This window comes from Theropithecus gelada, chromosome 3, assembly GCF_003255815.1.
Source record: "Theropithecus gelada isolate Dixy chromosome 3, Tgel_1.0, whole genome shotgun sequence".
Classification (NCBI taxonomy): Eukaryota; Metazoa; Chordata; class Mammalia; order Primates; family Cercopithecidae; genus Theropithecus; species Theropithecus gelada.
Genome location: NC_037670.1, coordinates 111,893,715 through 111,912,495, shown reverse-complemented (window position 1 = coordinate 111,912,495; position 18,781 = coordinate 111,893,715). Strand labels below are relative to the sequence as shown.

General features: G+C 36.0%; 1 protein-coding gene across 2 annotated transcripts in view; it reads left to right on the top strand.

Annotated features, from left to right (window-relative positions):
* Positions 1-18,781, top strand: part of AKAP9 (A-kinase anchoring protein 9) — a 170,994-nt gene that overhangs the window by 131,940 nt on the left and 20,273 nt on the right. For both annotated transcript variants that reach the window (XM_025378114.1, XM_025378113.1), the window contains exons 29-38: positions 5,871-6,023; positions 6,705-6,884; positions 8,081-9,154; positions 11,618-11,758; positions 12,267-12,752; positions 13,764-13,827; positions 13,947-14,068; positions 14,623-14,814; positions 15,339-15,527; positions 18,453-18,597. In XM_025378114.1, coding sequence (XP_025233899.1) covers positions 5,871-6,023; positions 6,705-6,884; positions 8,081-9,154; positions 11,618-11,758; positions 12,267-12,752; positions 13,764-13,827; positions 13,947-14,068; positions 14,623-14,814; positions 15,339-15,527; positions 18,453-18,597 — 2,746 coding nt within the window. The remainder of the gene's footprint in view (positions 1-5,870; positions 6,024-6,704; positions 6,885-8,080; positions 9,155-11,617; positions 11,759-12,266; positions 12,753-13,763; positions 13,828-13,946; positions 14,069-14,622; positions 14,815-15,338; positions 15,528-18,452; positions 18,598-18,781) is intronic.

The following is an 18,781-nucleotide window of genomic DNA, read 5'->3' as shown; positions in this document are numbered from 1 at the left end:
TTATATGTAACTATTTCTGTGTTTCAAAGAGTTAACATTTAAAGATTTCCCTTAAACTGAGTAAAGTAATTATATGTTACCTAAAAAGACAGACCTTCTAAACTGTACCCAAAGCAATGATAGTTGACTGTGGATAGTTGATTAACCTTACTGATTTTATATTTTTATTATCTTTTGAATATAATATAGCACTGCTATCTTGAATTAAGTATCTAATAACTGTCTACCTTTTACTCAGAATCAGAGTTGTTCAAAACTATGAGAAACTTTAGAGGGCATCTGTCAACTGACTAATGTTTTTTACAGATAAGGAGAGAAGCAGTCAATGAGTAAGTGGTTAAACTGACAGCTGACCCTAATAACAGTAACAAGTACTTTATCAAAACCCATTCACCTGCCGGTAACTGAAGACTGAGAGACAGGAATATAGAGTTAAAATGTCTTTTATTGAAAATAACCTCTTAAGCATTTTTTCCCCAGAAACTAGGCAAATGCTTTTAGATATCTGATGGAGTATAAAAATAAGATGTCCCTATGTATCATGGTATTTGAGATACTTTACTCTCAGAGCCTAAATTTGTATAAAACACTTTTTAAGTTTATTAGAAATTTAGAAATGCAGGATGAATAAAAAGAGAAGAAAACTGCAAAAGAAAGGAGTTTTAGAATTATAGGAGGAGGTAGTAAATGGGGAAAGGATTAGAAGGATTTTAGAAAAAGATACATTCAATAGGTTTTAGCTCTCTGTAGAGCTAATGAGATCTAGCTTACAGTTCGCAATAATAAATAATAATAGTTAATTTTGTTGGCCTCTGTAATTAGACAGTACTAAATATTTTAAATGCCCTTTTACCATTAATACTTACACTCTTCCCCAGGACAGGCTCTGTTTTCTCCATTTTACAGATGTGTAAACTGAGCCTTAAGAGAGGTTAAATAACTTGATCATGGTCACACCTTAAGTGGTTGAAAAGGAGTTCCTCTCAGATTTCTGTGAGTCTGAAGCCCTTGTGATACTATACTGCCAAAGCATTGGGGCCTGTTTTGTCTTGTTGGTGAGAAGTATTAAAGACTGCCATTCAACATTTAGTGAGCTCTTAATGTACGTGTAGCACCAGTATCCAATTGTAAAACCAGCACTGGACATCAAGGAATCTACTGTGTAATTAAGGAGACATATGTACATTTGAAAGAGATAAAAATACTTTTTAAAAAAGAAAACAGGCCAGGCGCAGTGGCTCACGTCTGTAATCCCAGCACTTTGCGAGGCTGAGGCGGGCGGATCACTAGGTCAGGAGATCGAGACCATCCTGGCTAACACAGTGAAAGCCCATCTCTACTAAAAATACAAACGAACAAACAAACAAAGCCAGGCGTGGTGGTGGGTGCCTATAGTCCCAGCTACTTGGGAGGCCAAAGCAGGAGAATGGTGTGAACCAGGGAGGTGGAGCTTGCAGTGAGCCAAGATCCTGTCACTGCACTCCAGCCTCGGTGACAGAGCGAGACTCCGTCTCAAAAAAAAAAAAGAAAACAAAAATAGATGCAAATTAATCCAAATATTAATTTCAATTATTAGATAAATTAAACAAGATTAAAACAAATATTTACCAGCCTCTGTTTTTAAATCTTAATGTTCTTCTGGTTGTGGGTGGTTGTAGGCTCAATAATAAGAGAGCCAGAGCCTCCTGGTGCTAAACTAGAGGCTGACTGAACAAAAGGAAAGAATGTCCCATAGTGTCATTTGGGGGACTTGAAGTCTCTGATATGATGCCTGAACTTCAGCTACTTAGAATAGGAAAGTTAGTGCTTTAGACCAGTGCATTTCAAACTTCAGTGCACATGTGAATCACCCAGGGATCTTGTTAAAACACAAGTCTTATACAAAAATTAACTCCAGACAGATTAAAGACTAAGACCTAAAACCATAAAAACCCTAGAAGAAAACCTAGACAATACCATTCAGGACATAGGCATGGGCAAAGACTTCATGACTTAAAAACCAAAGCAATGACAACAAAAGCCAAAATTGACAAATGGGATCTAATTAAATGAAAGAGCTTCTGCACAGCAAAAGAAACTATCATCAGAATGAACAGGCAACCTACCGAATGGGAGAGAATTTTTGCAGTCTATCCGTCTGACACAGGGCTAATATCCAGAATCTATGAAGAACTTAAACAAATTTACAAGAAAAAAACAACCCCATCAAAAAGTGGACAAAGGATACGAACAGATACTTCTCAAAAGAAGAGGTTTGTGTGACCAACAAACATATGAAGAAAAGCTCATCATCACTGGTCATTAGAGAAATGCAAATCAAAACCACAATGAGATACCATCTCATGCCAGTTAGAATGGTGATCATTAAAGAGGAAACAACAGATGCTGGAGAGGATGTGGAGAAATAGGAACGCCTTTACACTGTTGGTGGGAGTGTAAATTAGTTCAACCATTGTAGAAGACAGTGTGGCGATTCCTCAAGGATCTAGAACCAGAAATACCTTTTGACCCAGCAATGCCATTACTGGGTATACACCCAAAGGATTATAAATCATTCTACTATGAAGACACATGCACACACATGTTTATTGCAGCACTGTTCACGATAGCAAAGACTTGGAACCAACTCAAATGCCCATCAATGATAGACTGGATAGAGAAAGTGTGGCACATATACACCATGGAATACTATGCAGCCATAAAAAAGGATGGGTTCATGTCCTTTGCAGGGACATGGATGAAGCTGGAAACCATCATTCTCAGCAAACTAACATGGGAACAGAAAACCAAACACCACATGTTCTCACTCATAAGTGGGAGCTGAACAATGAGAACACATGGACAGAGAGAGAGGAACATCAGACACTGGGGCCTTTCAGGTGGTGAGGGGCTAAGGAGGGGATAGCATTAGGAGAAATACCTAATGTAGATGACAGATTGATGGGTGCAGGAAACCACGATGGCACGTGTATACCTATGTAATAAACCTGTGCATCCTGCACATGTATCCCAGAACTTAAAGTATAATTTTTTAAAAAAGATTAAAAAGGAATATATAATAGAGTTCATTTCCTATCTGATTACTGTAAAACAATAAAATGAGTCAAAAGTTAAAAAAATAAAATAAAACACAAGTCTGGGGTATGACATGGCATTTTGCACACCCAACATGCTCTCACATGATGCCAACTCTACTGCTCTTAAGACCACACTTTGAATAGCAAGGCTTCATGTCACAAAGTTAACAGTTTGGTCATAAACTGTTGTATAAAGAAAGGAAATTTCATATGAGGTAGGGCAGCAATTTGAACTTAAATAACTATTTATGTGTTGATTTTAAAATAATACCTTGTCATCAGAGTAGTTATAGAAATGTAGGAATAGTTGTAAGTACTATGTGAGATCACTTTGAAGAAGATATAATCATACAGTTTCCAACAACCTGATAATTATTTATGTTCAGTCATTAAATGTATTTCAGTGTCTACTGAGTTTAATAACCAGTGTTACAGAAAAATTTTTAAGTGTAAGTCTTAGACATTAGTTATTAGAAGCAGGATAAGTGATAGTTTAGAGTGGAAGATTCAGAGATAAATTCCCAGGTTCGAAAGCTGGCTTCTCCACATACTTACCATGTGGCCTCAAAGCAAATTACTCTTCTCTGTGACGTCCATCCTCATCTCTAAAATGGGGATACTCAGAACAGATCTCATAAGGTTGTTACAGGGTTTTAAGAAATAATACATATAAAGCACTTTGTACAGTGCTTAGCAGTAAACTCTTTACAAGTGAGGGCTATTACTACTAGTATTAATACTGTTTAGGAAATACTAAGCTAACTGGTTTTTAAGGATTTGTCAGTGTTCAGATATGGTTCTCAGTATGTGATTTGTTAGTGTGTAATCAGCGATGCCCTCTTTCAGTTTCTAAGGCAGTAAATGATTTATAGGCTGCTTTCTGAGCCACTTGTCACTAAGTGCTGCTGAGGACAGGCTCTGTTGCCTTAGATAACAGAGATGCTCCTGCATCTTAGTTTGCTTTTTGATCAGCAGTTTTGATCATGAGGTAAATACACATTTGGAAATCATTCATTCACTTTGTATTAAGTAGCAACAAACCAGTGAGCTAAATGAATATTACTGTCCTCAACCAAAACCAATTTTTAAACATAAAAATAACTGAAAGGGGCCAGCCCCTCCACACCTGTGGGTATTTCTCATCAGGTGGGACGAGAGACTGAGAAAAGAAATAAGACACAGAGACAAAGTATAGAGAAACAACAATGGGCCCAGGGGACCAGAGCTCAGCATACAGAGGACCCACGCCGGCACTGGTCTCTGAGTTCCCTTAGTATTTATTGATCGCTATCTCTACTATCTCGATGAGGGGGATGTGGCAGGACTATAGGGTAATGGTGGGGAGAGGGTCAGCAGGAAAACGTGTGAGCAAAGGTCTCTGTGTCATAAATAAGTTTAAGGAAAGGTGCTGTGCCTTGATGTGCATGTAGGCCAGATTTATGTTTGACTTTATACAAGCGCCTCAGTGCAGTAAAGAGCAGTATTGCCGCCAGCATGTCTCACGTCCAGCCATAAGGCGGTTTTCTCCTATCTCAGTAAATAGAATGTATGATCGGATTTTATACCAAGACATTCCATTCCCAGGGACAAGCAGGAGACAGATGCCTTCCTCTTATCTCAACTGCAAAGAGGCCTTCCTCTTTCACTAATCCTCTTCAGCACAGACCCTTCATGGGTGTCGGGCTGGGGAATCATCAGGTCTTTCCCTTCCCACAAGGCTGTATCTCCGGCTGTCTCAGTGGGGAGAAACCTTGGACAATACCCAGGCTTTCTTGGGCAGAGGTCCCTGCAGCTTTCCGCAGTGCATTGTGTCCCTGGGTACTCGAGACTGGAGAATGGCGATGAGTTTTACCAAGCATACTGCCTGCAAACACATTTTTAACAAAGCACATCCTGCACAGCCCTAAATCCATTAAACCTTGAGTCAACACAGCACATGCTTCTGCAAGCACAGGGTTGGGGCTAGCGTTACAGATTAACAGCATCTCAAGGCAGGAGAATTTTTCTTAGTACAGAACAAAATGGAGTTTCTTTTGTCTTCTTCTTTCTACATAGACACAGTAACAGTCTGATCTCTCTCTTTCCCCTACAAATAACTAATTCTTAATATTCATCATTCATTTCAGTCTCTAACCATCAAAAAGCAGTTGCTTTACCATTATTGATAATCCATCCTCAAAATGATTAAATAAATTTCTGTTGTCCTACCTATAGGAGCTATCTAATTTTCTCCTGAATTGTGTAATTCATTTTCTCTAAGGTTTTTGTAAATCAGACCTAAGGATCTCTTGGTCTTAGTTTCTATCTTGGCTTCCTTCTGCTTAACAAGCCACATGGCAGCCAGGCCTTTTAGTGAGTTAATTAGATATTTTTGGACTACATTCAGTCTTATACGGTGGCTAACAAAACAATTCTACAGCTTTTCTAGGCCTTTTGATAGCAAATAAATGTAACATAAACTAAGATTTAATATGTGGATTCTTTCCCTTCCTCCTATGACTCCTTTCTGCTTCAGGAGAAGATACTTACATAGGAAATGGCTCCTTTTATCCTTTCTCAGAAGGTTTCCTCTCTGCTTTACATAGGATAGTTTAAGGGTGGCCAGTTTGAGCATGTCTAGGAACCACACAGGTAACACAGGTTATACCTGGCTTAGAAAAACCACATTCTTTTATTCTGATGACTCATGTTTTAAGCATGCATACTTTGTAAAGCAAATGTAACACTCTTCATTTTATCTTGATAAATATTTGTATAAACATCTTTTCTCTTTTGATAATTTTGATATTAAAGATTACAAACTTAGAAGAGCAATTAGAACAGTTTAGAGAAGAACTGGAAAATAAGAATGAAGAAGTTCAACAATTACATATGCAATTAGAAATACAGAAAAAGGAATCTACTACCCGCCTACAAGAACTTGAACAAGAAAACAAATTATTTAAGGTAATTAGTTTAGAAAAACTTTTATCTGTAAATAAGTCATAGTTTCAGTCCTATATTGCTTTATTATTATTATTATTATTTTTTTTTTTTTTTTTGAGACTGAGTCTCACTCTGTTACCCAGGCTGGAGTGCAATGGTGTGATCTCGGCTCATTGCAAGCTCTGCCTCCCAGGTTCAAGCGATTCTCCTGCCTCAGCCTCCTGAGTAACTGGGACTACAGGCATGTGCCACCATGCCCGGCTAATTTTTGTATTTTCAGTAGAGATGGGGTTTCTCCGTGTTAGCCAGGACACTCTTGATCTCCTGACCTCATGATCTGCCTGCCTTGGCCTCCCAAAGTGCTGGGATTACAGGCATGAGCCACCACACCTGGTCCCTATATTGCTTTATTAAGCATTTGGTAAATCCAGCTGTTAAATAATACTCAACAGATGGACATTAACAGGCAGACACATTTGCATAGAACTTATTTTCAGCCCAACCTGAACATTTGAATTCATCATAAGTGAAAATTTTGGGATCATTTATCAAAATAGTTTAAGAATTATTGATTTACAATAACCATATGGTATCTCTGATTGTATTCATTTGTATGTTATAGGCTCTGTTTTCTTTTGTAATTATGTTCTGAAAATGATGTGTAATGATTATTCCAACTGTGATAATTATTTTTGTTCCTAGGATGACATGGAGAAACTGGGACTTGCCATAAAGGAATCTGATGCTGTGTCTACTCAAGACCAACATGTACTATTTGGGAAATTTGCCCAAATAATACAGGAAAAAGAGGTAGAAATTGACCAATTAAATGAACAAATTATGAAACTCCAGCAGCAACTTAAAATTACGACAGATAACAAGGTATACTCATTTAAAATTGATTATGAAATTAATATGAGCCAGAGTTTTAAAGGGCTAAATGGTTATAATGTTGCTCTCCATTGAATTTAAAAAACAAACCAATTTTATTTTATTCTATTTCATTTATTTTGAGACGGAGTCTCACTCTGTCGCCCAGGCTGAAGTCCAATGGCACAACCTCGACTCACTACAACCTCCACCTCCTGGGTTCAAGCGATTCTCCTGCCTCAGCCTCCCGAGTAGCTGGGATTACAGGCACCCACCACCCCACCTGGCTAATTTTTGTATTTTTAATAGAGATGGGGTTTCACCATGTTGACCAGGCTGATCTCTAACTCCTGATGTCAGGTGATCCACCCACCTCAGCCTCCCAAAGTGCTGGGATTACAGGCATGAGCCACCACACCTGGCCCACTTCTCTTTTAATTCATTAATTTTAATTTATTAAGACACGTTGGTGGCCAGGCACAGTGGCTCACACCTGTAATCTTTATACTTTAGGAAGCCTAGGTGGGCGGATTGCTTGGGCCCAGAAGTTCAAGACCAGCCTGGGCAACATGGTGAAACTTTGTCTCTACAAAAAATATGAAAATTAACTGGACATGGTGGCATACCACCTGTAGTCCCAGCTGCCGTGAGCCATGATCATGCCACTGCACTCCAGCCTGAGTGACAGAGTGAGACCCTGTCTCAAAAAGAAAAAAAAAAAAAAAAAAAAAAGCAAAGACACATTGGCTTAATAATTTATATGTATTTTTCTCCCCTCCTAATATTGTCATAGGATTTTAATGTTTTTCAGAAAGGCTCTGTGACTTAGATTTTATTATATTATTCTAACCAAATCTATTATAAATTCTAATATTTAATATGAGTTAAGTAAGGTAATTATCTTTGGTCCCATCGGTTGTAGCCTTTATTTCCTTACTTCATCCTTTTCCATTAAGAAGTATTGATATTGACTATTTTCCTAATAGGGAATCAGCAACTAAAAGCTTATATTACTTTATACTTAACAGAACTTTCTGGGCCTTGTTTGATATGATGGGGCAGATATTGGTCTATAATGAAATTAAGGTAGTATGTCTGAGAAGTAGTATATTATTTTTGTGTGTGATCATCTCTTTGCCCTAAAATAAAGTAAAATTTTCAAAATATAAATACATATATATTATGTATGTTACCTTTTTCATTAATAGGTTATTGAAGAAAAAAATGAACTGATAAGGGATCTTGAAACCCAAATAGAATGTTTGATGAGTGATCAAGAATGTGTGAAGAGAAATAGAGAAGAAGAAATAGAGCAGCTCAATGAAGTGATTGAAAAACTTCAACAGGAATTGGCAAATATTGGACAGAAGACACTAGTGGATGCTCATTCCCTCCCAGAAGAAGCAGACAGTTTAAAACATCAATTGGATATGGTTATAGCTGAAAAGCTGGCCTTGGAACAGCAAGTAGAAACCACTAATGAAGAAATGACCTTCACGAAAAATATACTTAAAGAAACCAATTTTAAAATGAATCAGCTAACACAGGAATTATTCAGCTTAAAGAGAGAACGTGAAAGTATGGAAAAGATTCAAAGTATACCAGGGAAAAGTGTTAACATGGCCATAGATGATCTGAGCAAAGACAAACCTGAACTGGAAGTAGTCCTTACAGAGGATGCTCTTAAATCCTTAGAAAATCAGACATACCTCAAATCTTTTGAAGAAAATGGCAAAGGTTCCATAATTAATTTGGAAACAAGGTTGCTACAACTTGAGAGCACTGTTAGTGCAAAGGACTTAGAACTTACCCAGTGTTATAAACAAATAAAAGACATGCAAGAACAAGGCCAGTCTGAAATAGAAATGCTTCAAAAGAAGATTCTAAATCTACAGAAAATACTTGAAGAAAAAGTGGCTGCTGCTCTTGTGAGTCAAATCCAACTTGAGGCAGTTCAGGAATATGCAAAGTTCTGTCAAGATAATCAAACAATTTCATCAGAACCTGAAAGAACAAATATTCAGAATTTAAATCAACTAAGAGAAGATGAGTCAGGGTCAAATATATCAGCATTAACCTTGAGAATATCAGAATTAGAAAGCCAGCTTGTTGAAATGCATACTAGTTTGATTTTAGGAAAAGAACAAGTAGAAATTGCAGAAAAAAATGTTTTAGAAAAAGAAAAGAAGCTGCTAGAACTACAGAAGCTATTGGAGGGCAATGAGAAAAAACAGGGAGGGAAAGAAAGGAAAAGAAGCCCTCAAGATTTTGAAGTTCTCAAGGTTGGTTTTGTATTTGATTATTTTCACTTAAGTACTCCTAAGTTAATTGCTAATTTACTGAATATGGTGTTCTGTTTACATCTAGCAGTTTATACAAAAGGATTTTTATTAAAATATACCACTTATAAAAAATACGCTGTTGTTAAAAGAAAAACTAGGCTGGGTGCGGTGGCTCACGCCTGTAATCCCAGCACTTTGGGAGGCAGAGGTGGGTGGATCACCAGGTCAGGAGAGCGAGACCATCCTGGCTAACACGGTGAAACCCCATCTCTACTAAAAATACAAAAAATTAGCCGGGCATGGTGATGGGCACTTGTAGTCACAGTTACTTGGGAGGCTGAGGCAGGAGAATGGCGTGAACCCAGGAGGCAGAGCTTGCATGAGCCAAGATCACGCCACTGCACTCCAGCCTGGGCAACAGAGCAAGACTCCATCTCAAAAAAAAAAAAGAAAAGAAAAGAAAAACTAGACAAACTAAATTTACGAGAGTTTATTTGAACAAAAAAGGATTCATGAATTGGGTAGCACTCAGAACCAGAGGAGTTTCACGAATCTCTTTTGTGCAACAGTGGCCGGTGAATATTTATAGACAGAACTACCAAATAAAGTGCAGTTACAGCTAGGTGTTTGCCTTATTTGGACCCGGTCTGCTCAGTTGACTGCTTGTCATGTGCTAAGAGTAGCTGTTTATTATACTCCTAAGATAATGTTTTCCGTTTACGTACTCCTAAGTTAGGTTTACGTACTCCTAAGTTAGGTTGCAATTCCTTACATAGGAACTCAAGATACAGAGACAGCCTCAGGCCAAATTTAACTTAACATTGTGTAGTCATATTATTATCACTAAAATAATGGATACAGACTGTATTTTGTAGTCTTCAAATGTGATGTTTATTTCATGAACATCATCATTAAATGGAGCAGTCAGAAGAAACTAAGAAACATTAACTTTAGCAAATGTCCTCTAGGACTTGTGGGGATTTTTTTCTTAATTTCCTTCTAATATGCATGTTATGTTATCATTCCTTTTAAGTAATAATAAGTATGAAAATATATTAGGATTGACAAAGAATGCAGACTTTAGAGAAAAAATCTATTATTTAATAACATCTACTGAATTAATGTGTGGGTGACATATTTTACAAATTTTTTTTTTTTTTTTCTTGAGACAGAGTCTTGCTCTGTTGCCCAGGCTGGAGTGCAGTGGTGTGACGTCAGCTCACTGCAGCCTCCACCTCCTGGGTTTCCAGCGATTCTCCTGCCTCAGCCTCCCAGGTGGCTGGGATTACAGACATGCCACACCACACCAGGCTAAATTTTTTTTGTATTTTTTTTTTAGTAGAGACGAAGTTTCTGCATGTTAGCCAGGCTGGTCTCAAATTCCTGGCCTCAACTGATCCGCCTGCCTCAGCCTCCCAAAGTGCTAGGATTACAGGTGTTAGCCACCACGCCTGGCCAACTTTTACAAATTTTATACCTGATAATAGATTTCATCTGTTTTAAGTAAAAATGCATAGCTGACCTCTGTAAGTTTACTTATGTGAAGATCTGAAATCATAGTTCTCTATTATAGATAGGATAAGAGCTTTTTTTCCCTCCAAATTCTCACCTTATAAATTTATAACTTTGAGTAGCAGAACTTCAGTCTTCTCTAAACACCAGGAGATTAACTGATAAATCACAATTATTTAATTATATAATGTATTTTGCAAAGAATAATAATTACCTGGCTTTTTCCTCCTTCATTGGAACTAAATTACTCTAAGTTATAAATAATTAAAATAGTAATATAACTTTCTTTTTTTTTTTGGAGACAGAGTCTTACTCTGTTGCCCAGGCTGAAGTGTAGTGGCACGGTTTGACTCACTGCAACCTCTCCCTCCTGAGCAGCTGGGACTACAGGCATGCACTACCACACCTGGCTAATTTTTGTATTTTTTGTAGAGACAGTTTTGCCATGTTGAGGCCAGTAGACTGGCCTCGAACTCCTGACCTCAGGTGATCTACCTGTCTCAGCCTCTCAAAGTGCTGGGATTACAGGCATGAGCCATCATGCCTGGCCTAAAATAGTAATACTTTCCATGTATGAGTTCTAAGAAATATCTTAGTTACACTTGGTTTCTTTTGACAAAAGTGCTATAAATATGAAGAACTTTTTGAATGGTAATAAAGAATATTTTCACTAATAATTTATAAATTTTTCGGATGTATATGAATGACATTATTTGCCTTTTATTCCCAGAAAATCATTCTTTTCTCAAGAAGAAAATCATTATCTCAAGAATATAAGATGATGGTTCTGAAAAAGCTTCTGTGTTTTTGGAAAGAGCATTGATTTGTTGCAACTCCTTTTATCTGTAGGCAGTCATTCCTTGGGTAGTTTTATTAGAATGTATAAGTGCCTTGAATTTAGCTGTATTTTTTTAAAAGTATGTGTTTCTTATGTTTTCCGCTGTCATTCAGACAACTACTGAGCTATTTCATAGCAATGAGGAAAGTGGATTTTTAAATGAACTCGAGGCTCTTAGAGCTGAATCGGTGGCTACTAAAGCAGAACTTACCGGTTATAAAGAAAAGACTGAAAAACTTCAAGGAGAACTTTTGGTAAGATAAGTAACATACCTCCTAATTCACTCATTTCTACCTATCTTAATTGCATTTCAAAGTATATACTCATCTGTAGCAAATCAAGCTCCATAACTTAAAAACTAGATAAAAAGTATTTTGTGGATTTGATGAAAACTTTCATTGTTGTAAATTTCTTTACCAACATCTTCTTGCTTGGTTTTCCTGGAAATCTTTGTTAGGAGGATACTTTTTACTTCCATTCTGTTAATGAAGGAGTAGAAAGTTGTTAAAGAGGACTGTGTATCCCATGAGAACCAAAAGTAGAAGCTGATAAAATTATTTCACTTTTATAGTAATCTATGACCATACATACATACAAATATATATATGTAAACTATGAGTGTTTCTAAAATGTTTTTCCTACTACTCTGAGGAAAATGAACATATAATCATGAATTACATTCCTCCCACCCCCTTTAAATTCTGCATTTAATATGGAAAGATTTGAACTGAATGCCCTACTGTTCTACTCATTACGTTTTAGATAAAAGAAACAAATATGGCATCTCTTCAAAAAGACTTAAGCCAAGTTAGGGATCACCTCGCAGAGGCAAAAGAGAAATTGTCCATTTTAGAAAAAGAAGATAAGACTGCGGTACAAGAAAACAAAAAGGCCTGCATGTTCGAGCCACTTCCTGTAAAACTGAGTAAAAGCATTGCATCCCAGACAGATGGGACTCTGAAGGTCAATAGCAGCAATCAGACTCCACAAACTCTTGTTAAGAATGCAGGAATACAAATTGATTTACAGAGTGAATGTTCCTCAGAAGAAGTTACTGAAATAATCAGTCAGTTTACTGAAAAAATTGAGAAGATGCAAGAACTACATGCTGCTGAAATTTTGGACATGGAATCCAGACATATTTCAGAAACTGAAACCTTAAAGAGGGAACACTATGTTGCTGTTCAGTTACTGAAAGAGGAATGTGGTACCTTGAAGGCAGTGATACAGCGTCTGAGAAGTAAAGAGGTATTTGGTTTCTATAATATTGTTCTTCAACATTGTGTGCTTTTTAAAAAAAAAAAAAATCATTTAAATTAATTCATTTTGTAGATGACAAACTAAAATGCAACTCATTAAGGCACTTGATCTTTCTAAGTAGGTGTATTATCAAGGCAAGTTTTTAACTCCTTGTACAGTATTCCTTTTTTAAAATTTTTATTTATTTATTTTTCTTTTATTATACTTTAAGTTCTGAGATACACGTGCAGGATGTGCAGGTTTGTTACATAGGTATACACGTGCCATGGTGGTTTGCTGCACCCATCAACCCGTCGTCTACATTAAGTATTTCTCCTAATGCTATCCATCCCCTAGCCCCCATGCCCCGACAGGCCCTGGTGTGTGATGTTCCCCTCCCTGTGTCCATGTGTTCTCATTGTTTAACTCCCACTTATGAGTGAGAACATGTGGTGTTTGGTTTTCTGTTCTTGTGTTAGTCTGCTGAGAATGATGGTTTCCAGCTTCATCCATGTCCCTGCAAATGACATGAACTCATCCTTTTTTATGGCTGCGTAGTATTCCATGGTGTATATGTGCTACATTTTCTTTATCTAGTTTATCACTGATGGGCATTTGCTTTGGTTCCAACATTGTGTGCTTTTAAAAGAAAATGAGAAAACTTAGGACAGTCTCTTCCTTACGATACTATCACAATTTTAATAGTTTTGAACTTTTTTAAATTTAAAGAGGTTTTAGTTTTAAAATTTTTTAAATCTTTCCATTGTGTAGAGTTAAATAATATATGATGTTCCTTTATGGACTTGGAACATGTTATCATTCCTTAATTCACGAATATCTCTTCTTATGGTAATATTCATGAAGAAACAGACTTGTTTTAAAAAACCATGAATAGTTTCATTTATTATGAAAGGTGTGACAGATTTGATTACAGCATGAGAAACCAGCAAAATAATTCAGCGTATTCTATTTTTATTAAATCAAAAAATATATGTATTTTTTTTTGTTTTCTCTAATTAGGGACCCGCAATTCCTGAGTTAACACATTCTGATGCTTACCAGACTAGAGAAATATGCTCCAGTGGTAAGTTTTATAAATATCTGTAATGTTTGTAGTATTTGTTTAAGAAATATTGGTTTTTTGGGGACATGGGGGTTGATTTTTTTTTTTTTTTAAACAGCAAATGATTTTCATTATTTTAGATTCTGGATCAGACTGGGGTCAGGGAATTTATCTTACACACAGTCAAGGATTTGACACAGCATCAGAAGGCCGAGGAGAAGAAAGTGAAAGTGCAACAGATTCCTTCCCAAAGAAAATAAAGGTACTAAAAGATAGATACCTTTTATTAACTCAGCCAGTGTTGTTTCTATGTTGAACATAGCACTTCATTAGAAGTTATGTGGTGGGATCGTTTCTGAAGAGAGAATTGCATAGCTAGAAGGAACCTGAGAGATCTATTTTATTTCCATATTTCACAGATAATAAAGTAAGAGATTTAATGATGATATGTATGAAGACTTTTTTCTTAATAATTCTTATTCCTGATGTTTTCGTTTGCCAGAATTTTTAAAGTAGTCTTAAAGAGTAGAAGTTATATCCCATGTATTTATTTTGGTCAAATCAGTGGCTTATCAGTAAACCTAGGAAGAGTACATTAGCCAAACAGAAGGAACTTAGAGATGAGAGCTATGGAAAGTCATAGGCCATCTGCTGGAGTTGGCTTACCTCTCCACAGGAAGAAGGCATTCAGTAATGTTGAGCTGGAGTTTTCTCTCTGCAAGCTATCTTGCTTAAAATTTATTTCTCTTTGTATGTCTAATTTTTCAGTCTGTGAAGAAGTTGTCATAATTCTGGCTTTTGGGTTTTGGTTTCTAGGGATTACTGAGAGCTGTCCATAATGAAGGCATGCAGGTGCTTTCTCTCACTGAGTCTCCCTATAATGATGGAGAGGACCATTCTATTCAGCAGATTTCAGAATCTTGGCTAGAAGAGAGAAAAGCTTACCTCAGTACAATCTCATCTCTAAAGGATTTAATTACCAAAATGCAACTGCAAAGAGAAGCTGAGGTACCCAAAGAATACTACGCATCTAAATCGTTTTATGTATTATTTTAACAATAATAATACATTATAAATTATCTTTTATACATATTTTTGCATGAATAACTATATATATTTTCACACTTGAAACTCTGCCAGGAACAGTGCCTCACGCCTGTAATCCCAGCACTTTGGGAGGCCGAGGTGGGCGGATCACTTGAGGTCAGGAGTTCAAGACCAGCCTGGCTAACGTGTTGAAACCCATCTCTACTGAAAATACAAAAATTAGCCAGGCGTGGTGGTGGGTGCCTGTAATCCCAGCTACTCGGGAGACTGAGGCAGGAGAATCACTTAAATCTGGGAGGTGGAGGTTGCAGTGAGCCTCCAGCCTGAGCAACAGAGTGAGACTCTGTCTCAAAAAGAAAAAAAAAAGAGAAGAAGTACACATGCTCCTAGACTTTTAATTATTTTTCTTTGTAGATTAATATTTATAGAATGTTTTTAAAATATGCTTATTTGAAAACTAACTTTGGTTATATGTACTTTGCTAGGTTTATGATAGTTCTCAATCTCATGAGAGCTTCTCAGACTGGCGAGGTGAACTACTGCTTGCCCTTCAACAAGTTTTCTTAGAAGAGCGTAGTGTTTTACTAGCAGCATTTCGGACGGAGCTGACAGCTCTAGGTACTACAGATGCAGTTGGCTTACTAAACTGTTTGGAACAGAGAATACAAGAACAGGTATAATGAAACTTCATTTTAAACAACACTTTAATAGAAATAAGGAAATGACTATTAATTTTAGAGTCTTAATTTAAGTATGAAGGTTAAGATTTTAATAGGATCCACTATGAATATTTTTTTAAAAATTATTGTAACTGTTTTAACATGTTAGAAAGTAAGAAAGACTGAAAGTTAAAGAGCTGATTTTCTAACCTAGGAAATTAGTAAAAGAGCAACAAAATAATCCCAAACTAATTTGAGAGAGTAAATTCTCATTATTTGCACTGGTTATGTTCTATAAAGTTGCTCTGAACATTGAACAGTCATTGCTTCTAAGGGAAATACAAGGTTAGGTTCCTGTAAGCCTTTGGTCACAACATTTTCATCAATCAGTACATAACTTTGTCTATATGTGATTCTATTTTAAGACATCTTATTTATTGTATATTATTGATTGATTAACCTTAAACACCACCAACAGCACTATAACTCATGCCTGAAAAAAACTTGTCTGACACATATATTTTCTCCTTAAGGCACATCACAGCCTTCTCGTACTTAGGAACACCATAAAGCACTTCAGCATTACTTTTGGGGGCCATTCTAAACAGTGAAATCACAAATAAAAAGCACAAAAATTTGAAACATCACTAAATACTCTGTAACAAGGGCATTTGACTTTAGCTGGGGACATCCACATTGGACCATTTAAATTTTCTGCTGCTCTATGCATTTCTGTGAAAGACCATGAAAGCAACACAACAATGAATTTGGGAGTTACAAATAAATTTTAGTGAGAAGGCAAATCTGCAAATATGGAATCAGAATAATGAGGATTCCCTTTAATGAAGAAAAAGACATCAATAGATACATTGTTACAATAAGATAAAATGTTAAAAGTTGGACATTTGAACTTTTCTGAAGAATTGGTTAAGCAAAATGATAAAGCACACATTTTTAAAGTTAGGAATGAACTGAAGATATAGTTGAGATATAAAAATGATAGAATGTTATGAATAATTTCATGAGAATAAACAAACACCTGGGTGAAATGGACAGATTTCCTAAAAAAAAAAAATCACTTATGAAAACTCTTTCATTAAGAAACAGAAAACCTCCAAAGACCTATTACTAGTAACAGAATCAAATCAATAGTTAAAAATCTACTATAATACTTAACACCCAGATCTTGTTTTGTAATATATTCTCCACTGAAAAAAACTAGGACTTCCTGCAGAACTGGTGATTTTAGGGATGGATCAGGGAAAGTACAAGGTGAGCCTGGAACATCTTGTTTTGCTGGCAAGTAAGGAATTGTTCAAAGAATAAAGAGAACATGTCGAAAGGTCACAGAAGCCAGCTTGAAGGAGCTCCAACTGGCCAAATTCTAGAAAAATTTAAATATTATACTAAATGATAGTAACAAATTATAAGCCAAAGAGTGAAATAAGAACTCATGAGACCATACTGATATAAATAAATAAATATATAAATATATAAATAAATAAATAGTATTACCATGGAATGACAGCTAGTAAATGTAGAAGGAACAATGAAAGGAAATTACCCTTTATTAAACACTATATTATTAAATCACTCTTTATTAAACACTATTCAAGTAATAGTTTGCAATGGGTGCTAAAATTATTGTGAAAAGGTTTGATAAGAAACTGTATTTATATAATCTCAAAGTAAATCCCCAGAAAATATTCTTTAATTACCAGGGAAAACCAGTAACTTTGCAGTGGAGAAACCTTGCAGATACCACCTTAACCAAGTGATCAGAATGACTATTACCAGTAACGGAATAGACATCATACAGTTCCTAATACGAAGGGCACAGTGCCACTTTCACAGTATTTTTGTCAAATGAATATTCATAGTCCACTCTTGGGGAAATATCAGACCAAAACAAATTGAGAACACTACATCTATCAAAATAAAAAATAGTGACACCAAGTACTGGTAGGGAAGAAAAGAAACTGTCTTATACATTGCTGGTAGGATTGTAAAATGGGAGGGCAATAGCCAAAAACTGGAAACATCCTAAATGTCCTTTGACAGAAGAATGGATGGACAAACTGTGGTACATCCATACAATGAAATACTACTCAGCAATTAAAAAGAAACAAACTATTTATGCCTGCAACCACTTGTATGCTATATAATGCTCTTAAAATGACAAAATTATAGTAATAAAGATCAGTGGTTGACAGGGGTTAGGGTTAGGGAGAGAGTATGACTATAGAGGGCTTTCTTTGTGGTGATAAAACAGTTGGTATTCTGATGGTAGTGGTGGTTACACGAACCTGTCTGTACCTGTGATCAAATTTTGTAGAATTACACACCAGGAAAATTAATGACTGCATGTGAACAGTAATGAAATCTGAATAAGTATTGTACTAATACCATTTTCCTGGTTTTGATAATATACTATGGTAATGCAAGATGGTATCACTGGGAAAAGCTGGCTAACAGATACATGGGAACTTTAGCTTAAATTAATCAAAATAAAAAGTGTTTTAAAATTGAGGAACGTACAACAAAATAGCCTGTAGTCTTCAAAAATTCAAAGTCATGAAAGACAAAGACTTAGGAATATCACTTTTTTTCTTTTTGCTGTGAAGCACATTTCACAAAATTTGAATGGGCTCTGTACATCACATAATAGTATTGTAGTAATGTTAATTCTACTTTCGCTAATTGTAGTTATGTATGTAAAGAATGTTCTTGTTTTAAGGAAATACAGTCTCGTATTTAGAGGTAAAGGAGCATTTGTCTGCAGCATATCCTCATACATTTTGGAAAGGAAAAATAAGAAAAATTTTTTAAAAAGAAAATTTTAGTATGTGTGTTCCATTCATTCTTCTTCAGATTTCTTGGTTGTTAATTGTATTGCCTTTACATCTCTCGTCACTTGATGTTTACCTTCCTTTGTTACAGGGTGTTGAATATCAAGCAGCTATGGAATACCTGCAGAAAGCAGATAGAAGGAGTTTGTTATCTGAAATTCAGGCACTGCATGCACAAATGAATGGCAGGAAAATTACTCTGAAAAGAGAACAAGAGAATGAGAAATCAAGCCAAGGTATGTTGTATGACAAGCTCATATGGTTACATAAATAGGTGAAAAGATTTCACTTTGTTTTCTTTCTTATTATTATTAAGTTAAAACATATTTTCTCAGTCACATTTTCTTCTCATTCTCATAATGTTAAGGATACAATCTATATTAATTACTCTAGGATCTAATTGGTTGTAGACAGCTATGT